Genomic DNA, 24,479 nt, shown 5'->3' with positions numbered 1-24,479 from the left:
TTCAGTTACCGTCGCCCAGTCTTTTCACTCCCCGAACAGTTACTGACGGCTGACTACGTATCAAACTCCCAGGCTGCGGCTAAGCCACGTCTCTGCAGTATACTTTCTCCCAGGAGTGCTAGTCCCGCGAAGTACGCATGAGAACGTCTGTGCAGTTTGGATGGTAATGGGGGGAAATAAACCTGTGAGAGCAAAGGGGAAGGGAAGGGGAGGGGTCACGGTTGCTCAGTCGGTAGAGCACTTTCCCCTGAGAGGAAATGGTCCCAGGTTCGAGTGTGGTCCGACACATAGTTTCAATCTGCCAGGAAGTCTCAAACTACACTACCATTTGTTTTGATTTTCTTCAAGCATATAAGATTTGAAAATCATTCACCGAACATTGATTCGACCAGGGCGTAATAGCCTGGAATATTTTATTAATTGTGACATTTCCAGCAGTTTGCATTTTGCAATAGAAGATTCGCCTAGGTGCCATGGGCCGCTCCCCACACGGTCTCCTGTCCACACCTCGACAGGCGGGCAGCGGTTTAACTGGTGTCTTCCTGGTGCCGCGCTACAGGGCGGGCTCAGGCTGCGTGTCCGTCGCCCAGACGGAAAGCGTCTTGGATCGGCAGCTCAAGTTGGGCAGCTGATTCCATTTGGCCAGTAACATGCTTCTCCGCTCGGCTCAGTCATCTCGTTGCACCAGGACAGACTGCTCATTGAAAGTCGAGAGTAAACCCCGGAATCACGAGGAGAACACGCCAAGTGCCACGAACCGATTTCCCAGAAACTTCTCTAAGTGGAAGAGGCGTCAAAATAGTCAAAATAAGACAACATGTATCGATACTCGACCGTTTCTGAAAAAACGACCGTCATAGTTTTCGAGGTCTTTTCCAGGCACTTTATGTGCGTTTCACTGTATGACTTCTTCGGACGAAATAACTTCTTCGGATGAAATAGTGGCACAGGGGCTAGCCTAGCGGCTTCTTAATTTGGCGCCCCGTGTTCCAAATCCAATCATTACTTTCATTTTTCTTTTCATTTACATACCCATATCTGTAAAAGATTACTACACGAATGTTTCCCACTGTATGTTGATATAACGTTGTCCTTATTCTTCTGCTAATTGTATGGCAGATGAACGAATAAAGAAAGGAGAGTCCATTATTTGTAATTGTTTTCGGTGAAATGCCTGTAGTGTATTTTGATTTATCATCAACTGCAAGCGCCAGTCTTCGGAAATGTGATCCGTTATACGTGATTCGCCACGAAATTATTGCTAAAACACGAAATCTTCACCAGTGTTAACGATGTTTCTTTCCCGAGTGAGATTCATGTGACGAAATGTCACGTGGCAAACCTGCCTTCGCGCGATGCTCTCAGTGTTCGGATTATCTGGAATGCCACAAAGCTTCACGAAGAATCAACATATGAATAAAATACAAGAATTAATATAAGAACTGATTTGAGAATGATATATCAGAACATGAGAATTTAAAAAGATTGAAACCCCATAACATGCCTACACAAACATGTGATAAATGTGTGGCACTTATTGTGAAATCTAGTTGTAATTTTACAATTAATATAACGCCCTTTTATCCCCTAATTTGATAAAAAACATGAGTGTAGTAACCTTCTACGGATATAAAAACAATAAAAACCGAAAAACGAAGCCCAACTGGTTTAAAGAAACTGAGAAAGACCTAGTGGAATTAAATATTTCAGAAAATTCACTTATTGATCGAACTGCTAAATTAATTACTAAAGATGAAAACATAAGGTTCCAAGACAAATCCACACAAAAGTCCAAATCCTTCATCTCGGAAGAAGAGAGGAGAAGAAGATCAGAAAGAATGAAGAAATACTGGGCCCTAAGAAAAGAACAACGCACAAAGAAATGATTGATCCAGCGTACCCCAAAGAGGGTGCAACGGAAGAAGAAGAAGAAGAGAAAATACAAGCGTTAATCGGGTTTCGAACACTGGGCGCAAAATGAAGAAGCCGCAACGCTTATCACTGAGCCACTATTTCGTCAGAACATCGCGCAGTGAAAAGCACAGACAGTACCTCGAAAGTACCTCGAAAACGTGGACGTTTTCTCAGAAACGGACGAGTATTTACGGATAAGGCGAGCCACGTGTTCCTTATTTCGATTCCTCTTCCACTGATCGAAGTTCCTAGGAAACAGGATGATGGCACATGCGTGTTCTCCCCGGGCGCTAGTAGATTCTTCCCTCCAATCAAGCAGGTCTTAGTGCCGACTGCCCCCTGCCCCTTGCTAGGGCTAGGCACAAAATGAAAGGCGCAAAGAGCGTGTGGCGGGGCGCAGGGCAACGCGCGTTTTTGTAACTGACCGAGTTCCAGTAAGACCGCGCAAAATTGGACACGACGCGGCGATGAGGCGATTTGCGCCTGCGACCGGTCGCGTGGTGTTGTGGTTGTGGAACAGTTTCTCGAGCCGCGCCTCACTCTAGCACAGCGGGAGAGGTGAGGTGGCGAGCGGGAAAGCAGTCGTCCCACGGGCTCGCTTCGACACCGCGGATATTGGCTGCGGCGGTTTTGGCCGTCAAAACAATATTTCCTTACTTCTGAACTTTGAAGGTGGGTGGTATTTCTTTTTTCGCCATGTAAGCTTTCGATGTATTTCATTGGTATTTTACAGTTATTTACATCTGTATAGCTTTGGTTTTTTGTTACGTTATTGTTTTTATTTTGTCAAAAACAAAGCACTATTCAATACCTTCCACTGGGATTATATCTTGTGCTTGCACAATGTTTTCATATAGTAAAAAAGGGGCAGAGTACTCATCGTGAGGGTAGTGAAATAGTAATGAATATAAAAAAAATATGCGATCAAGAAAAAAGGTAAGAAATTTTAAATATTATACAATGAAACAAGGTTGTCTATGTGCTGCCTGTTATACTGGCGCATCTGTATGATATGTTACAAAAATTCGGAAAGTGCGTATTTCCATGGATGTGTCTTCTTTTTGTTCCTCGTAAAAAGCGTCTAAGATCTGAAATATATAACTTTCACTATGATTGCGTGGATACGAATGTAATAAGAGACGTTAGCCTCTATGCATGCGGGTATCACATCTTCACTGTAAGCTAGGAACATTGGAGAAACTCTCACGAATGTCAATGTTTTAATTGGTACCTAATGTCGAGAAAAAATTTCAGTGGTTGCATAAACGCAATCAGCACCAATAAACTAACTATACAACAGGCTTCACTACGAAGAATGTGGTCTATATTATTCCGAAGCGTGACTATCCTGAAAGAGTTTGGTGGTTTGATATATTTATTTTGTTGAAATGTATTGCTGACAGAGGCAGACCTACATTCATGAAAATGTTTTTCGAACGGCGTGAACTCTCCGCGTCACAAGGCACATTGGCTAGCTTCCACATTCCTGTCGCGCTTTGTTCTCAGCTGCTGACATTAAACTGACCATCGTGTTGTGCAGCGAATCAATTGTCTACTTTTCTCAATAATAACTCTTTTACTCGCGAATCACACATCGTCAGTTTGGCAAGCCATAAGTGAGCAACCAACGTGTGTCCTGTGCGCGTTTTTCCACATCAAGCACATCCTCGTCAATATTCTCATATTTCTCAGATAGAGAACAGAAAGGAAATCGTTTGGTGAATTTCTATTATAGTCGGTCACTATTAAAAATAAAATAGGTCACCGGGATTCCGCCGGAATGGCAAAAAAATTGGGGAATTGTTTTTGTGTGAATTGTTAATCTTTCTTCATTTGAAGAAGCACCATCATCTATGAGTAACGGATACGTTTCCGTTGTTGGCTGGTTTAATTGTGCATCTTTTGCCAAGACACTTTATAATTTGCACTAATTCATCTTTCAGTAGCTACTACGACAGAATCGTGTCCCAGTAAACAAACAATTGGTGGGCAGAGAGGTAAATAGCTTATGGAAAAACTCATTGTGTGGGTTTTCAGTAACACGAGAGAAGTATTTTTATGTTTATTTTCATACTAGGAAAGTCTCTTTTCACTGGCTGTCGAAGACTTAAAAATTACAGTGCTGTATCAAAAAAATAAATAAATAAAAACTATAAATTCTGCTGTATCGCCATAGGTAATAAAGTTCCGCATGTGGCAAATTACTCTCCTCTTTGCGTGCTATCACTTGCCAAAATCTCGATTCAATATGTCGACCGATTTAGAACATATGAGGGATGTAATGAATATTCCATGCTCACGTGCTTCAGGTCAGAAGTGAACACGCTACATAACATTCATTTTCTAAAGACTGGAGGCAGACAGAGAACTACTCCCAAGTCTAAAGAAAAAAATCAGTATTTTAGCTACATTTCATAAACGACACCATATGGTGTAATATACACTAAACGCAAAATCATTTTAGAATATAGCGCACTGTCCTACTTAAATGTGAGTATCATAATAAGTACGATCATTAGCGAGAGGATAAGCACTTGACCACGATTCTATCATATAAAGCTACAAGTAACGTAAAAATCATTTTTAATGAATGGGTTCTGCAAAATCATTTGAGAAAGATTACAGAGCGCGCGCCTTGTTTCTGCCAGTGAAAGGGCATCGACAATGGGTATTGCCAAAGAATGTGTACATGTCTTATGAGAAGAACACGGCAAGTACCATCATCCGATTTCACAGGAATTTCGCTCAGTGGAAGAGGAGTCAAAATAACTGAAAGCGTGTCCTTCGTTATCCATAGACGCTAGACCGTTTCTGAAAAAATGATGGTCAAAGTTTTTGAAGTCTTTTTGAGGTACTTTCCGTGTCGTTTACTGCACGATGTCGTCACAAGAAATGGTGGCTCGGTCATGACTGTAGAAGGTTATTACAAGAATGTTTCGTATAAAATTAGGGGATACAAGGGCGTTGTATTAACTGTATAATTACAACTTGGGACAAATCATGCATGACAGATCACTTTTCCGAAAGCTGGCACTTGCAATTGATTATGAATCAAGATACGCTACAGGAATTTCATCGAAAGCAATTTCAAATAGTTTTCTGTTTTTTTTTTAAATTTCATTCATCTTACTTACTATTAGTAGACGAATAAGGACGTTGTATCTACGCACACTGGAAAACGTTCGTTTAGTAAACTTCTACAGACGTATGTATATAAATGAAAAACAAAAATGAAAGTAATAATCGAGTTTCGAACACTGGGCACAAAATTAAAAAAAAAACAAAAAAAAAAAAACGCAATGCTAACCACTGTGTTATTATTTCGTTTGAGGATATTGCGCGGTAAAAGGCGCATAAAGTACCTCTAATTGGCATAAAACTATAAACGTCGTTTTTTTAGAAGCAGTCGAATATCTATGGATAAAGCAAGACATGTGTTCGATTATTTTGACCCCTCTTTCAATTAGCGAAGTTGCTGGTTTCCAACACTTACTGTGTTCTCGTCAGTACGTGAAAGACCTGCACCGCATGGGCGGGCCGAACGCGTCGCGCTGTAATGTCGTTTCGCTTCACACGTGGCATATGCGTCTCAATATGCGCCTAGCGCAAGAGAGCTCGGGGCGCCACGCACGCCTGCTGGTGGCGGACGTTCCCCGGAGTAGATCCTGTGGAAGCCAAGCGCGTGCCGCTGCACATCGATTCTCACGGCACGGCTCAGAGATTTTTTCCAGAACGTATTTTCGCTCTGCGCTGTGCTTATATTTGGAACTTACTGACAGTTTAAAACTGTGGCCCGGACGGGGACTCGAACCTGGGGCCTATAGTCTGCCTAGTGCAGGGGGCTCGAACCCAGTAGGCCACGCCACGCAACGCCAGCTGTGCATCCCCATTGACCCAGTTGCTGGCGGCTGTGGGGCGCACGCTGAGCACGCAAGAGAGAGCGAGCCGTGCCCCGCGTGCGGACAGCCGCGCCGCCCCCGCGCTCGATACGCCGCCCCCGCCGCCGCCGCGTGCGCCGCGCGCGAGTGCGCAGCCGGCGGCTGGGCCGGGCCGCCAGCCTCCGCCGGCGGCTCAGTGTGGCCGGGATGCTGGCAGCAGCGACGCCGACGCCGCACACCGCCCAGCCTCCGCTCCGCCTCCTCACGGCGACGCCGCCGCCGCGCTCCGCAGCCCGCGCGACGCCCTGCCCCCACCGCCGCGGGCCCCGGCTCAGCTGTGAGTACCCGTGGCCGCCGCCTGCGCCGCGCGCGCTACTCGCTGCCTGAGTACCACGCGGATGCCTAACCCACAGGCGACGCGACGCTTCTAACGCTGCCAGCCACAGCCGCCGTGTTTTTCAAGACGCGTCACTTTCTCGCGAAGCGATGCTTGCTGAGTCCCCCTTCCAGTAACACCATGGGTTTAATAGTGTCGTAACTGTTACTCCTTACTTATCGACGACAGAACACGTCCTACGGCACTAACGAACGTTCTACAAGTGTCTTCGTAACATCTTTATCACCTGTACACAATACACCACTCCATTTCGTCCTGATACCGCAACAGTGCTTGAATGTTTCGAAAACAGAAAACAGTCTCTGTCGCAAATGTTTTATCTACTGTACACTACTGTATAAAGAAAAGTCATTGTTTAAGGTTGTTACCAAAATTGTCGAAAAATTCTTGCTATACTTTCTTTAAAAATCTCGAAACTTTCTTGACCGATTTACTTCAAATTTTAACTCGATTGTCTAGTGAACATTGGCACGGATACAGGCTACATATTTTTTTCAGTATATATAAATCTGTACTACTGTGCAAGGCCACAGCCTTGTTTAACGTTCTTACCAAAAGTCTCGAGAAGTTCTTGACCGATTTACTTCAAAATTTTACGCGATACCCTAATAAGCGCTCCCACAGACCTAGGCTACATATTTTTTGATATATTTGGTATATAAATATATTTATAATAATATGTAAAGAGGAAATGTTGTTAATAAAACCCTCGAAAAATTGTAGACCAATTTATTTCAACCTTTTACACTTTTACGCGCTATTCCAATAAACGGTCAGATCTACACACACACGCATATATATCTGGTCAGTCCTAACGTTTACTAGGGCATTGTGTAAAAATCTGAAGTAAATATATGTCTCTCCTAAGAGTCGTCAGGTTCTATTTCCTTGGGTTTCGGCAGATAAAAGCAACTTCATTTTTGCATTGCATTGGAGTCAGCCCAAACAATTACTGCTTGTCACGTCTTTCATTAGACGTCCAGTGACAACAGAAAGCGTCGGTTCGTTCCCCATTTCAAACAAAATTATTTTTAAATTGTAATTTTACGTGTCCATTCGATAGAGCGCTCCCAAATTAGTCTAGTCCGATACTCGTTTTATTTATATCTATTAACAGGGACAGTTAAACACGGAGAATGACCAGAACTCCAGGAGCGACTCAGTAGCGCTAGATGCTGGATGCTTGCCGGCCGGGGTGGCCGAGCAGTTCAAGACGCTACAGTCTGGAACCGCGCGACCGATACGATCGCAGGTTCGAATCCTGCTTCGGGCATGGGTGTGTGTGATGTCCTTAGGTTAGTTAGGTTTAAGTAGTTCTAAGTTCTAGGGGACTAATGGCCTCAGAAGTTAAGTCCCATAGTGCTCAGAGCTATTATTTGAACAATTTTTTGAAAACACACACACACACACACACACACACACACACACACACACATACATACACACGCACACACACACACACACACACACACACACATGTATATATTCAGAACGTACCATCCACATAAATATGACGCTATTGAACGTGTAAAATGAAACTGACTTTGGGTCAAGACAGGTATCCGCGTTAACGCAACTCGTCCACTCGTGGAGTTGACATTAAACAAGTGGAAATACCAGAAAAATGCGCACCGATCATACAGTCAACAGTCCTCCGTTGAAAGTGACTACATTGTACTGCTCTTCTATGTAGAATGAAGGTTAGCAGAACAGTAATTGCAATAATGTTTTTTATTCACAATACGCGTGCATGTGTAGAAAACGTTGTACATCGCTGTATTCCAACTACTCCAGTCAACATGACTGCCTGTAATTCAATCAGACAGGTACGACTGGAAGCGCCGATGAATTCTTTCGCTGAACCGGCGGACCAGTGTATCACCCTGCACGGTCACCACATCGAGCGTCTTTCAATGCTCCCACAATGGATTTGAATACTACAAAATAGTTTTAAAGATTGACGTCTCTGTTTCTTATTAAGCTGAATGTTGTGTCAACGTGAATACGTGATGCATTTATGGACAGGTCTTGAGAAGAGGAAGTGGATTAGCGAATATTGGCTGCTGTTTAAAAAGACATACTGCTGTTCATATCTTGGAAGGAACAAAGTTACAAGACTGGCAATCGTGGTGGACATTCCCCTATTAGCTAAATAACATTTGAAACTTCCTGGCAGATTAAAACTGTGTGCCGGACCGACACTCGAACTCGGGACCTTTACCTATCGCGGGCAGGTGCTCTACCAAATGAGCTAACCAAGGACGACTCACACCCCGTCCCCACATTTCTACTTCTGCCAGTACCTCGTCTCCTACCTTCCAAACTTGGTAGAGCACTTGCCCGCGAAAGGCAAAGGTCCAGAGTTTGAGTCTCGGTCCGGCACACAGTTTTAATCTGCCAGGAAGTTTCATATCAACGCACGCTCCGCTGCAGAGTGAAAATCTCGTTCTGTAAATAACATTTGTTTGATATATCGTTTTTTTATTTTTCTGCTGGACAAATGTTATTTGGGGTGGTTAACATAGTCAATGTTGATGGGACATCTTGTATATACGGTGGTTGAGGAGGCATAGTAAATACTGTAAATGGTGGTAGTGCAGATTAATTCGAATAAAACATTCCGAATGACTTTCGTACAATTTTTGTTGGTTATAGAGATACAACTGGTTACATAGGCAACTTTTTATTTCGCGCGTTGACACTCCAGTTCCAATGGGTTTATTTATTTATTGCCGTTCCTGTTTAGAAGTTCAAGTAGTGAAGTCGTGATTGAGTTTGCATGACCGGAAAGACAATCAGTTGACTTGAGCTGTTGTGTTACCTCACCGTCTTTTCTCTGCCTCGTGATGACTGGGTGTTGTGTGATGTCCTTAGATTAGTTAAGTTTAAGTAGTTCTACGTTCTAGGGGACTAATGACCATAGATGTTAAGTCCCATAGTGCTCAGAGCCATTTGAACCATTTGAACCTCACCGTCTTACAGGACTCTGTTATTTAAATTATCATGAAAACTAGCTTACAGCATTAATGTCTAGGTTGTTTTGGCTAAAAGGATGAACGTTCTGTAGAATGACGGGGGTTTGCACATTCTAGTCGTTTTGTGACGCCTGATCGGACCCCTCCCCTCCCCCTGGAAGATACATCGACCGAAAAGGTCACGGTTTATGGCCACTTAAGACAACAGACTTTTAGATTTTTGCCTGTGGAAATGGTTAAAAGGCGAAGTTGACGAAGAAAAAGTAAACGTATGAGACGAACTGATCATTCGATTTATCAACAGTGCCGCATCCATAATTCACGATGACCTCAGGAGATATACAAGTGTTGTTTTCAAGAGAATTCGGACCTGTACGTTATGAAAATCATCTCTGAACTTAATCAGTAGCCTTTCCTTAACAGTTGTGACTACTTGCTTCGGTTACATTGTAACAGCTATACCTCTCTTCCCAATAAAAATGGGACAACCTCCTGAAACATTTGACTTCTTTGCGGAAGCAGCCTGTGTACTGTGCAAACCACTCTGAAGTGCATAGAAGAGGGTACTTAATATGGAACCACGTTTAAGGGTTTCGGTCCCTACCCAAGCGTTATGTCACAGGGCTAAAAATTATCACCATATTCTTCGCTTGATACACGTTTTGTGCAAGTCTCTAACCCTCTTTCTAGCTATTAAAACCCACGACCCCATCTGGATCAGTTTACTGTCGGCGAGCCATGCTTTTCCTCTACGACTTAGCCTTTGGCAATTTTCAGGTGGAACAATGGAAAAATAGGGTGTTTCAACGAGAACTGTAGCACGTCACTAACATACACTGTCAGATCAAAAGTATCCCGGCACATATTACTGTACTTTAATAAGGGGTGTGTCCTCCGTTCACTTTTATGATGACTTGAACTCTGCTGGCAACATTTCAATGACGTGCCTGAATTGTCTGTGGACGAACAGAGGCCTTTTTCTTCACGATCCCAAACCAAAGAAGGAATTGATGTCGGACGCTGGGGCCTGGTGCACGGTCGACTTTGTAACTCATCCCAGAAGTGTTCCACTGGGTTCATGTCGGGTTTTCTGATCAAGCCAGTTTATTTCAGAAATGTTGTCCACAAACCGTTGCCTCACAGATGCTGTTTTATGAAAGGGTCATCCTGATACAATTAATCATCGTTTTCGAAATGTTCCTCTACTGTAGCCGGCCGGAGTGGCCGAGCGGTTCTAGGCGCTACAGTCTGAAACCGCGCGACCGCTACGATCGCAGGTTCGAATCCTGCCTCGGGCATGGATGTGTGTGATGTCCTTAGGTTAGTTAGGTTTAAGTAGTTCTAAGTTCTAGGGGACTGATGACCTCAGAAGCTAAGTCCCATAGTGCTCAGAGCCATTTGAACCATTTGAACCTCTACTGTACGCAGTGCACAATGATGTAAAATGTGTTCATACCCTTCCGCACTGGGCATTTACGTGAGCGCACAACACATGATGGCAGGTAAAGTTCTCCAGGCATTTGCCAAACCCAAACCCTTCTGTCAGATTGCTCGTTTCCACTCATTCGCTGTCTCCGTGTGAAAAGTCGCTTAGCACTGTTTGCAAAAATATATGGCTTATAAAGATCTGCTCGCCAATTGTACCCCTTTCTTTTTATCTCCATGCGCATAGTGAGTGTGCTAGCTGGACTGCTGGTAGCACTTTGGAACTCAAGAGTGATTCCCATCGCTGATTTTTACAGCCACCATCCACAATGCACTAGTGTCTCTCCCCGTCAGTGGATGGATGTTTGTGCTCTTGGTATAGCTGTGTTGTTACTTCGCGTTTCCACTTCACAGCCGCATCACCAACACTCGACGTGAGCAGCTTAAGAAGGGTTGAAATGTTCCTGATGCATCTGTTATCAAGTGACATCCAATGACTAGTCCACGCTCCTAGTCACTGAGGCGTCCCGACCCATCCATTATGCTGCTACTGGTCAGCAACTCGTGTCCTCCTGATGAGCGTTACTGACCGTCATCATGGGGCCCCAGATTCGATCCTGGCAGCATCGGGGCTTTTCTTCGCCCCTGAGTGGGCCTGTGTGTTACCCTCATCATTATTTCATCGATCCTTACCCTCATCATTATTTCATCGATCCGAAATCGCCGATGTGGCGTTAAGTAAAAAGACTCTCATCAGACAAACAAACTCCATAGAAGGAACTTCCGCCGAATGCGGCATAGACTATGTGATCAAAAGTGTCCAGCCACCCCCAACACTACACGTTTTTCAATTAGGTGCATTGTGCTGCCACCTACTACCACGTACTCCGTATCAGCGACCTCAGCAGTCATTAGATATCGTGAGAGAGCACAGTTGGGCTCTCTGCGGAACTCATGGACTTCGATCGTGGTCAAGTGAATTGGGTCCACTTGTGTCATACGTCTGTAGGCGAGATTTCCACACTCATAAACATCCGTAGGTCCACTTTTCCCGACGTGATAGCAAAGTGGAAACGTGAAGGGACACGTACGGCACAAAAACGTACAGGCCGACCTCGTCTGTTGACTGACAGAGACCGCCGACAGTTGAAGAGGGTCGTAATGTGTAATAGGCAGACATCTATCCAGACCATCACTCAGGAATTCCATACTGCATCAGGATTCACTGCAAGTACTATGATATTTAGGCGGGAGGTGAGAAAACTTGGGTTTCTTGGTCGCGCGTCTGCTCATAAGTCACACGCATCGCGCCGGTAAATGCCAAACGACGCCTCGCTTGCTGTAAGGAGCGTAAACATTGGACTATTGAACAGTGAAAAAACGTCGTGTGGAGTGACGAATCACGATACACAATGTGGCGATCCGATGACAGGTTGTGGGTATGGTGATTGCCCAGTTTACGTCTTCTTTCAGCGGGTGTTGTGCCAACAGTATAATTAGGAGGCGGTGGTGTTGTGGTGTGGTCGTGTTTTTCATGGAGGGGGTTTGTACCCTGTTGTTTTGCGTGGCACTACCACAGCACTCGGAGATGGCGCTTGCATCTTTCAACACGATCGAGCTCCTATTCATAATGCACCGCCTGTGCCGGTGTGGTAACACGACAATAACATCCCTTTAATGGACTGGCCTGCACAGAGTCCTGACCTGAATCCTATAGAACACCTTTGGGATCTTTTAGAACGCCGACTTCGTGCCAGGCCTCATCGACCGACATCGATACCTCTTCTCAGTGCAGCACTCAGTAAAGAATGGGCTGCCATTCCCAAAGAAACCTTCCAACACCTGACTGAACGTATGTCTGCTAGAGTGGAAGCTGTCATCAAGGCTAAGGGTGGGCCAACACCACAATGAATTCCAGCATTACCGATGGAGGGCGCCACGAAATTGTTGCTCATTTTTAGCCAGGTGTCCGGATACTTTTGATACACAGTGCATGTACATTTAATTTATTGCACGCTGTTACTGCTTCTCTTCTGACAACACAATATTTCCACCGTCTTTTATACTCGCGGATCCGCCTCTCATGGCAACTAGTAGTCAGTTCCGCAATACTTAAGGGTGTTCGGAAGCATTTCAACATATGGCGTACCACATGCAAAAATAAAAATCAAGCTACATATCACGCGTCATCGTCATTGTGTCCACTTCCAATGAGTAAGCATGTAAATGAAAGAATTATATGAGGACGAAAATATTGCCACTATAAAAGTGGGCTTTGTAAATAACTGGAAGCTGAAAATTACGTCTTTTAAAAATTGTCAATTACATTCAACTGAACTTCCAACTCCTTTCCCGTATCTATGTAATATATCGGCAGTGTCATCAGCGAATCTTAAAGTTTTCATTTTTATCCCTGAACTTTAATTTCCTTTTCCAGTTCTTCCTTAGTTTCCTATAATGCACGACAGATTGAACAGTACGGGGAAAATACTGCAACTCCGTCTCTCTCACTTGCCATTTCTCCCTTCCAAGTCCTTTGATCCTTGCAGCTGCAGTCCGTACTTGTGCAAGATGTAGATGACTTTTGGTGAAAGATGCACTTGTGCAGCTACACCATCAGCTGATGTTAAAACTTTTTTCAGCTGCTATTGGTTTCTGTCAGTATGGAGCATCTTCTGGTACTGGTAAAAATTCATTACAGTATTTCGCTTCTTGATGTGCTGAACATAGGTCTCTTAATTATGACTTACATAGGCGAATATCATTATCAGTAACATTGATATAATACGGATATTTGCCTATTTAAGTCAGTATTAAAGCGTCTATGTTTGACACAACAGAAAGTAAAATGGTATCTCAAATTTTTGAACAAAATGAGAGGACACTCCATTCAGAGAGAAATCAGTAGCAGCTGAAATCCGTTTTTACAGCCGTTGATGGTGTATCTGCATAAATACCTCATAACACAATGGGTTGTTTTGAAAATCAGCCTTATGCAAACTGAAACTAATTGTATTTGAATAAGGCTGACTTTTAAAACAACCCAATTTTTAAATCGCAAATGCGAAAGAACATCAAGAGAAGCTTCAATCCTTAGTAAAATGAGTACCTCATTACACATTTTACAGCTGTGGAAACCCACTTTGCAGTGATATCTGAAGATAACCTACGCTCTATTAATTGTTGAAGGTCATTAAAATTTAATTGAGTAGGCTTGCGTGGCCAGAGTCAGTTGATCTAAAAGTTTTCTGAGTTTGGTACGGTGCCATAATGTAGAAACTGTACTGGAGAAACCAACGGTTTGGCCACTGGATCTTCTTCTGCGTCTACTGGTTAGTTTTATCTGTGCAGTCACTTAGGACCTGTATCTTGTCATCACTGCTGACTGAGCATGACATTATGTCACAGTTTTAAGAGGTCGTTGTAATAATTGGTTTCTTAAGGCGAATGGAGTGGGAATAGGTTACTACGGCGGAGTGAGTGCGGAAGGAACTGGACGGTGTTGGGAAAGAACCAGAGTTCCAAGCCCTAACAGAAAGCACTGAAGCTCAAATAGGTATAGGTACAGAAAGCTGGCTAAAGATGGAAATAATTTTTCCAAACTATCTAACAGTGTTCAGAAAGGATAGATTAAATACAGTTGGTATTGCAGTATTTATTGCTGTCATAAGTACGAGTAGTCTGCCCTGTAGTGAAATAGGACAGTTCCTGTGAAGTAGTGTGGGTAGAGGTTATACCTGACAATCGGACTAAACTATTAATTGAATCGTTTTACAGAACCCTCCACCCCCCCCCCCCCACCCCCACCATCCCCACTCAGAAGATATAGTTGCTGAACAGTTCAAAGAAAACTTGAGTCTCATTTGAAATAGGTACCCACTCATAAAATTATCGTCGGTGGTGACTTCAATCTACCGTCGATATGCTGGAAAAATTGTACGTTTAAGGCCAGCGGCAGACATAAAACGTCATCCGAAATTGTACTGAATGCTTTCTCAGAAAATTATTTTGAACAGTTAGTTCTTGAGCCCACTCGAAGCGTAAATGGTTGCGAAAGCATACTTGACCTCTTAGCAACAAATAATCCTGGACAAATAGGGAGTATCGTGACGAATACAGGGATTAGCGACCACAAGGCAGTTGCTACTAGGGCGAATACAGTGATACCTATAACCGCCAAAAAGAAACAGTCAATTTAAAAAAGCTGATAAAAACGTTCTTAACCTCTTTTTAAGAGACAGTCTTCACTCCTTCTGATCTGATCATGTAAGCGTAGAAAAGTTGTGGAATGATTTCAAAGAGATAGTATCGACGGCAATTGAGAGATATATACCACATAAATTAATAAGTGATGGTACACAGAACGGGCCAGATCGCTGTTGCAGAAGCAGCGAGAAAAGCGTGTCAAATTTAAAAGAACGCAAAATCCCCAAGACAGGCCAAGTTTTGCAGAATATCGAGATATATCGCGTACTGCTTTTAATAATTTCCACAAAGAAATTCTGTCTCGAAATCTGGCAGAAAACCCAGAGAGATTCTGGTCATACATAAAGCACACCAGTGGCAAAACGCAATCAATACCTTCACTGCGCGATAATAACGGTGAAGTCACTAATGACAGTGCTACTAAAGCAGAGTTATTAAATACGGTTCTCCGAAATTTCTTCCCCAAAGAAGACGAAGTAAATATTCCTGAATTACAATCAAGAACAACTTCGAAGATGAAAAACATAGAAATAGATAAGAAACTTCCTGGCAGATTAAAACTCTGTGCCGGACGGAGACTCGAACTCGGGACCTTTTCCTTTCGCGGGCAAGTGCTCTACCGTCTGAGCTACCCTAGCACGACTCACGTCCCGTCCTCACAGCTTTACTTCTACCAGTACCTTGCCTCCTACCTTCCAAACTTTACAGAAGCTCTTCTGCGAACCTTGCAGAACTTCACTCCTGAAAGAAAGGATATTGCGGAGACATGGCTTAGCCACAGCTTGGGGGATATAGAAATAGATATCCTCGGTGTCGCAAAGCAGCTTAAATCACTTAATAAAGGCAAGGCTTCCGGTCCAGATTGTATACCAGTCAGGTTCCTCTCAGAGTATGCAGATACAGTAGCTCCATATTTAGCAATTATACACAACCGCTCGCTCACAGAAGGATTCGTACCTACAGACTGGAAAATTGCTCAAGTCACACCAATACCCAAAAAGGGAAGTGGGAGTAATCCGTTGAATTACAGGCCCATATCACTAACGTCGATTTGCAGTACGGTTTTGGAACATACACTGTATTCGAACATTTTGAGGATACCTCGAAGAAGACAATTTATTGACACAGTCAGCACGGATTCAGAAAATATCGTTCTCTGAGAAACACAACTGGCTCTTTATACTCATGAAGTAATGAGTGATATCGACAGGAGATGTCAAATTGATTCCATATTTTTGGAATATCGCCTCAATTGTGCGACTGGATTCGTGATTTCCTGTCAGAAAGGTCACAGTTCGTAGTAACTGACTGAAAGTCATCGAGTAAAACAGAAGTAATATCAGGCGTTCCCTGAGGAAGTATTATAGCCCCTCTATTGTTCCTGATCTATATTAACGACGTAGGAGACAATCTGAGTAGCCGTCTTAGATTGTTTGCAGATGATGCTGTCATTTACCGTCTTGTAAAGTCATCAGATGACCTAAACGAATTGCAAAATGATTTAGATAAGATATCTGTGTGGTGCGAAAAGTGGCAATTGAACCTGAATAAAGAAAAGTGTGAAGTTATTCACATGAATAGTAAAAGAAATCGGCTAAATTTCCATTACGCGATTAGTCACAGAAATCTGAAGGCTGTAAATTCAACTAAATACTTAGGGATTACAATTACAAATAACCTAAATCGGAACGATCACATAGATAATGTTGTGGATAGAGCAAACCAAAGATTGCGATTCATCGGTAGAACACTTAGAAGGTGCAACAGGTCTACTAAAGAGACTGCTTACATCACGCTGGTACACTCTATTCTGCGGTATTGTGGGATCCGAATCAGATGGAATTGTCGGATGACATCGAAAAAGTACAAAGAAGGGCAGCTCGTTTTGTATTATCGCGAAATACGGGAGATAGAACCACAGACATAATAATTGGAGAGGCAATCATTAAAAGAAAGGCATTTTTCGTTGCGGCAGGATCTTCTCATGAAATTTCAATCGTCAGTTTTCAACTACGATTGCGAAACCATTCTGTTGGCACCCACCTACATAGGGAGAAAAAATCATGACGATAAAGTAAGATTAATCAGGGCTCTCACAGAAAAATTTAAGTGTTCGTTTTTTTCGCTCTCCGTTCGCGAGTGGAACGGTAGAGAGACAGCTTGAAGGTACTTTATTGTGAATAGCAGAGTAATCATGTAGATATAGACGCAGATGTAGATGTAGATCTATTGCTTCTTGTATTTTGAGCCATGACTGGTGGTCATCGGCGACGAAGGCGTGGGCTCCTGTTCCATTCCTGCAGGGCGCAGACAGTTACTCGTCGGTAGAACTCGCGCCACGTGTTGTCGGTGCGGCCTGTCGGACTCTTGAGAGCTGGCAGCCAAGATTTGATTTCCTTGTCGCAGTCTAGTGTTCGGCCACCGCAGATTTACTGTGTTTCCTTAGGCAAATGTACCGCTCATGTTCCCGTATGCGAGGTGCTGTTGGCCTGCAGGTCTCGCCGATGTACATTTATCCACACCGGCATTCCTCCTTGTGCATGCCTTAAGTGTATCACGCATCACCTTGTACTTGGTGGAACCTAGCACATCCTGGATCTTGCGGCAGTTGTGAAAGGCAGGCTGGACGTCAACCTGGCGAAGGTGTTTACCAATTCGGTCAGTGACGCTCTTGACGTAGTGTAAGTGCCCTGGTGGCTGCAGTCTGCCGATTTCTTGCCTATCTTACTTTTTTTTGTTCTGCCCAAGAACGTTGTACTCAGCCTTTTGAGGTCACGTCTTACGTTTCGAATGTCACTTATGCTTTGCGCGCGGATAGCCAAAGAACAAATAACCGAGTTCTTCTGCGCTGACTGGCGGATGGATTGGGCATTCAAATACCTGTCATATGTGTAGGCTTCCGATATAATGTGTGTTCTAGTGTGGCCTTCGTTGTCCTATATTCTTCGTCGTCTAGGAATGAAATTGCGCCATTCTTCTCGACCTCGATTGTGAACTGTATCTTCCCGTGCATTTTTTTCAGTCATTTCTGAAACCTGTCTAACTCCATTTCACCACGAGGCCATATAGCGAACGTAACGTCCACGTGTATGAACCAGCATCGTGGGCGTAGAGGAACGGAACAAATTGCTGCTGCTTCAATGGCTTCCATCAGTATGTCTGCTGCTAGCAGTGACAAGGGGACCCCATTGCTACCCCGTCTGCCTGCTCGTAGTATTTTCCTTGACATTTGAAGAATGTTGAAAAACATAACACAATGAGGTCGCATATGTCTGGTGGGACATGCTCTTGTAGGGTGCGACCAGTTACTTCTGTTTACCCCACTCGTTCTCTTAAGACCAGTTATTTCAACTATCTTTAGTGACATGCTCAGTGAGAAGTAAAGACAAAATATAAGGGACTCTGCACGGGTAAAACACACCAGTAGACCCGAAAGGAGGCCACTGTAAGCGTGGCTGAAACGTTGGTTTCTCCAATATAGCTTTTTACATTATGTATTTTGAGTCACTCTTCTTTCATGCTCAAATGCTACTCAACATAGCCTAATTTAAAAGGGGTGCTTTTGCGCCACGGACTATAACAGAAGTTTCACGTACCAAAATTTTGTACCCACTACTCAAGATATTTTCACGAAACACAGATTCGTCTGCAAATTCCTAGATGGGAAGCCACCGAGCCAAAGGAGTCGTATTATTTCATTGATTTTTAATGGAGGTATAATCTAGTCAACTGATGCCAAAAGAAAAATAAAAGCATCTGCTGTGATTTCTTCGTTAATTAGATATACATATATTTGCACAGTTTCTGTCTTTAGTCTCTGTTAGCTATTTATCTCTAGTAATGAACTCCATAATATTTACCACGAGTTCCAGGCGACTGTCAACCGTGATACACAGTCAGCATAAGACTGTTGCTTTCATATGAATGCATTATAATGTACAAACGTATCGAATACTTACGCAGTTTGTAAACATAGTTGAAAATGACACATTTGACTAAACAGATGGAAAGTTATTTAATTATTAAATACTAATAAGAATTCATAGAAATAACTTGGGAGTGTATAGAATCGACCATATGTCGGTGACTGTGTGTGTGTGTGTGTGTGTGTGTGTGTGTGTGTGTGTGTGTGTGAGTGTGAGTGTGTGTGTCACAGCGTTCGCTGTATCTTTTGTCGTCCCATCATCCCCATCAACAAAGAAAACAATGAAAGCGAGACATCACAACCGCTTGTCAAAAAGTGTTAGGAAATAACTGCATACTTGGTTCATGTACTGTAAAGTGACATCCTGTGAAATAATAATAGCAGAATCGAGGTTCTTAGTACGAAATGAAATTTTTATCATGCTGGTGTGCAGTTGGACTGAGGTGAAATTAGATGTATAGCCCTGTTTTTTCCTAGTTCAGTGTGAAAAATAACCAAAACACGAGCCTTATCTTCATTCTCTCTCAGACATCTAATAAATTCAAACGTTCCAATTTTCGATGGCGTCAAGCAGTTACATTGCCATGTTGAGGTAAAGATGACTGACGGAAAGACAAACAGAAACACACCGTTAGAGATTATCTTTGATAAAATGACAAGGTCGTGCACGATGACTTGAAAAGTATTTACACCAAACGTTAGTCATCGCCAGGCGTTTTATAATATTAGAAGCAAGGGGATTTGAAACTCATATTAAAACTAATTACACCTAATATTTATGTGCTTCGATGTAAAGCTGCCATTGCTGGTCAAACTACGATAACTTGCTTCTGATAATCTTTGTGAGGTGTCAGCGCACACGACAGTGATGAGAGTCGACGTAAGACCGAGCGAGGTGGCGCAGTGGTTAGCACACTGGACTCGCATTCGGGAGGACGACGGTTCAATCCCGTCTCCGGCCATCCTGATTTAGGTTTTCGGTGATTTCCCTAAATCGTCTCAGGCAAATGCCGGGATGGTTCGTTTGAAAGGGCACGGGCGATTTCCTTCCCAATCCTTCCCTAACCCGAGCTTGCGCTCCGTCTCTAATGACCTCGTTGTCGACGGGACGTTAAACACTAACCACCACCACCACCACCACCACCACCAGTCGACGTAAGTAACCTCACATGACAAAATGTTCAAATGTGTGTGAATGAATGGGACTTAAATGCTAAGGTCATCAGTCCATAAGATTACACACTATGTAACCTAAATTATCCTAAGGGCACACACACACACACACACACACACACACACACACACACACACACACACATGCCCGAGGGAGGACTCGAAACTCCGCCGGGACCAGCGTCACAGTCCACGACTGTATCGCCTTAGACCGCTCGGTAACCTCACATGATACAGAGGCGACAAGTATCGCGAGAAGTTCACGGTTACTAGGCAAAGGTGGACAACGTCTTCTTTATACACCTCGCGTGTTCCGGTGCATCTGTTTCTGGTCGTTTGGCGTCGCGCCAGTACAGCAAGCGGTGTTGTGCCGTCCATTAAATTCGTACTTTTCCTCTCTCCGCCGTCCACGGGTTTTGAAGCAGAGGACACCGTCTTGTTTCTCACACAACAGCAACATCAGCCATGAAATACTAGCTACTTCCTGTAGGCGCTGAGATTTAGTTTAATTTGCAGAACTGAGCTGTTCGTCACCGGAATTGAAGAGAAGTCAGGCCTTTGTTCGGTACCGTCGTCTCCCTCCCACACGACCTCCCTTGTACGCCTTTATGCCAAAAACCTGGATTAACAAAGAGAATAAAGGAAAAGTAATCCATTGATACTGTAACAGATTTTCACCTGAAAGAAAGAAAATTATATTTTGCAACCAACAATGAAGTATGCTGTACTTGCCACGTGTAACTAGGTGTGTCACATATTTCTACAGCTGGCATCTGAGACGCTGAATACTTACATCATATGATTTATTAAGAGTTACTAGTCACCTTCCATACGGAGCACGTCCATATCGCACCAATGACTTCTAGTATCAGCCGAATGCAGTTGACGTCAACAAGTGTATGGGCCTGAAGATGACGTTGTTGCAACGTGAAACTAGTTGCCAAAATAAAATCGACACCTTAAATACAACTGGAGGAATTTCTTCATTTTTAGTATAAATTTATTAAGAGATTTCTGTTTAACGTTTTGATGATACATTGCCATTCTGGATTTCAATTCTAGTACACACATCAAAAAAAGTTTTTCATCACCTCCGTTTCGAGAGTTCCCGAACCTATACAGAAAATTGGAATAGAGATCAACATAAACATCATTTCCGACCTTTTTATTGCTCACGAAAACCACACTTTGCGTGTTGTACCACTATACAGCGAGACCTTCACAGGTGGTGGTCCTGATTGCTTTACACACCGGTACCTCTAATAACCAGTAGCACGTCCTTTTGCATTGATGCATGCTTGTATTCACCGTGGCATACTGTCCACAAGTTCATCAAGGCACTGTTGGTCCAGAGTGTCCCACTCCTCATTGGAGATTTGGTGTAGATCCCTCAGAGTGGTTGATGGGTCATGTCGTCCATAAACAGCCCATTTGAATCTATCCCAGACATGTTCGATAGGTTCAAATGGCTCTGAGCACTATGGGACTCAACTGCTGAGGTCATTAGTCCCCTAGAACTTAGAACTAGTTAAACCTAACTAACCTAAGGACATCACAAACATCCATGCCCGAGGCAGGATTCGAACCTGCGTCCGTAGCGGTCTTGCGGTTCCAGACTGCAGCGCCTTTAACCGCACGGCCACTTCGGCCGGCCATGTTCGATAGGATTCATGTCTGGAGAACATGCTGGCCACTCTAGTCGAGCGATGTCGTTATCCTGAAGGAAGTCATTCGCAAGATGTGCACTATGGGGCGCGAATTGTCGTCAATGAAGGCGAAAGCCTCGCCAATATGCTGCCGATATGGTTGCACTACCGGTCGGAGGAAGGCATTCACGTATCATACACCGTAATTGCGCCTTCCGCAACCACTAGTGGCGCACGTCGGCCCCACATAATGCCACCCCAAAACATCAGGAAACCTCAACCTTGCTGCGCTTGCTAGACAGTGTGTCTAAGCCGTCTAGCCTGAACGAGTTGCCTCCAAACACATCTCCGACGATTGTCTGGTTGAAGGCATATGCGACACTCATTGGTGAGGAGAACGTGATGCCAATACTAAGCGTCCATTCGGCATGTTTTGGGCCCATCTGTACCGCGCTGCTTGGTGTCGTGGTTGTGAAGATGGACCTCGGCATGGACGTCGACAGTGAAGTTGCGCATCGTGCAGCCTATTGCGCACAGTTTGAGTCGTAAGTTACGACTTCCTGTGGCTGCACGAAAAGCATTATTCAACATGGTAGCATTGCTGTCTGGTTCTTCCAAGCCATAATACATAGGTAGTGGTCATCCACTGCAGTGCCTTGGGCTGCCTGAGTGAGGCACGTCATGTCATTGACAGTTCCTGTCTCTCTCCTCTATGTCCGAACAACATCACTTTGGTTCACTCCGAGATATGCCTGGACACTTCCCTTGTTGAGAGCCCTTCCTGGCACAAAGTAACAATGCAGATGTAATCGAACCGCGCTATTGACCGTCTAGGCATGGTTGAACTACAGACAACATGAGCCGTGTACCTCCTTCCTGGTGGAATGACTGGAACTGAAAGGCTGTCGGACCCCGTCCGTCTAATAGGCGCTGCTCATGCACGGTTCTTTACATCTTTGGGCTGGTTTAGAGACATCTCTGAACAGTCACAGGGACTGTGTCCATGATACAATATCCACAGTCAACGTCTATCGTCAAGAGCTCTGGGAACCGTGGTGGTGCAAAACTTTTTTTGATGTGTGTAGAATAGTTTTTTGACTATGAGGAATTTTGTAACTGACACAGAGTCTCTCCGCAGATGGTAAACGAGGTTTGCAATATTCATTTTTATTTAATGGAGTTTAAATCCTCCGTGAACGATCGCTAGTAAAACAAAAGCTTCAGAGTACTAGCAGCTCATCAGAATTTCCACGACGCAATAACTGTGAAATATAATCACTGAAAACAGTGTTGAGGTTGCAATGTTGTAGTAAATTAAAATATGTGTACGTAAATGATGAACATCATTGTTCGCTGAATTGTTTGTGTGCTACAAATGATTTCACTTCACTTGATTTAAATTATTTCATGTTCTCACAAATGCCTACTGACGCGTGTAGTGCACAAACAGTATTTTGGAAATCGGTTGCACTTGCAACTAGTTTACTAAGTCAAAATGTGATTTACATCATGTCATAGATAGTATAGAAGAAACAAATAATTTTCATAGGTGATCGTACCTCTGTATCTGGCTGTAAATCTCCAAAGAACAATGGCAACTTTCGTGCGTGTATCGTTAACAAAGGCACGAAAAGCAAGTTGCTCTATTAGTACGTGAAACATTCAGGAAAAGTTAGCACATGTCAGAAATGCTGGTAACTTCGTGTAGAATTCGCACCTACATGCACTGGCTCTCAAAAACAATTAACATTCTATTTATTGTCGTGGCTTTGGTACGCTGCAAATTTGCGACACCTGGTATTTTGGGGTTAAGATGGTCGTTTAAATACTTCCGGTGTTCTACACAGTCGCCCACCGCTTTAATACAACCACACAACGTTCACACTATCAGAAAAATCGTTCTTTGGGATGTTCCTCAACTTGCGCGTCATATTCGCTCCCTCGTCGGTGTTGGAGGGCCATCAGAGGCACATTATAGACTTTGTCGTTTCGTGGTAGGTCACTATTGATAACACCAAGTCTCGTTAAGTCTCGTGATGAGTTTTTCCAGAAAAGAACTGCCCGCTCTCTTCTACTTCAGTCAAGTCGCGACAAGGAGTCAAGACGTCTTTGTTTTTTTTTGTTCGAGAGTCAACGTGTGTGGGACAAACTTTGACCACACGTTTCTCTTCTTCAAATCATTCTGGAGAATGTCATGAATACTTGGTTTAGAGCTGTTCAGTTCGTTGCTCCATTGCGATCTGTGACACAACGATGCCACACACAGATACGTCCACTACTAATACTGCCTGTTCACAATTGAATGGTCCAGTGCACAGCTATTGCTCACAGTTGTTAGTTCAAGCTGCCACCGTAATTACTGCGCTGACGCCGCTTGTACGCCAGGAGTAGAATAAGTCTCGGAACATTTTGGACGGACGGTGAACTACAGCGGAATACGCAAGAGAAGATCATTATCAGTTGCACTGGACATGTCGCGGCTTGTGGACTTGACGCGGCTTCTTGGGCGCCTACCTCAGCGAATAACGTTACGCGATTTTGTATACGTCTCTGTGACAACGCCTCGCTAATGTCGCACGCTACAGACGACCATTGTTTTCGTATGCAGCGCTTTGCAGTTCCCAGGTTGAAAGCAGGCAAACAGCGCTGCTACATCAGGGGTCTTCTTTCACCCACACTACTACAGAACTAGTCGTCGCAAGATGTTCGTTCCTCTTGAAACAGAGAATATAATGTAAAAACATCTGTTCAGTAAATGCTGGAAAGTTACAAATAAAATAGAGGTGTTTCAAATATAGAGGCCGGCACAAGTTTTTGAATAATATAACACTTTACACTGGACGTGTTATAAACAACGCAATAGTAGTGTTAAATTTGTAAACATACAAGGTGTAACGGTTATAAGGTGCAGATATTTTTATTTGTGACTGAGGACAGTGC

At 43.6% G+C, this 24,479-nt stretch overlaps 1 protein-coding gene across 1 annotated transcript in view; it reads left to right on the top strand.

The window, feature by feature from the left end:
• The first annotated feature begins 473 nt into the window (after window positions 1-473).
• The window catches only part of LOC124606251 (proline-, glutamic acid- and leucine-rich protein 1-like), a 49,461-nt gene continuing 25,455 nt past the window's right edge, over window positions 474-24,479 (top strand). Inside the window, exons 1-2 of the mRNA XM_047138227.1 lie at window positions 474-619; window positions 5,881-6,129. Of these exons, the coding sequence (XP_046994183.1) occupies window positions 474-619; window positions 5,881-6,129 (395 nt within the window). The remainder of the gene's footprint in view (window positions 620-5,880; window positions 6,130-24,479) is intronic.

Source organism: Schistocerca americana, chromosome 3 (genome assembly GCF_021461395.2).
Source record: "Schistocerca americana isolate TAMUIC-IGC-003095 chromosome 3, iqSchAmer2.1, whole genome shotgun sequence".
In the NCBI taxonomy this organism is placed as follows: domain Eukaryota; kingdom Metazoa; phylum Arthropoda; class Insecta; order Orthoptera; family Acrididae; genus Schistocerca; species Schistocerca americana.
This window is presented reverse-complemented; position numbering and strand designations above follow the sequence as displayed.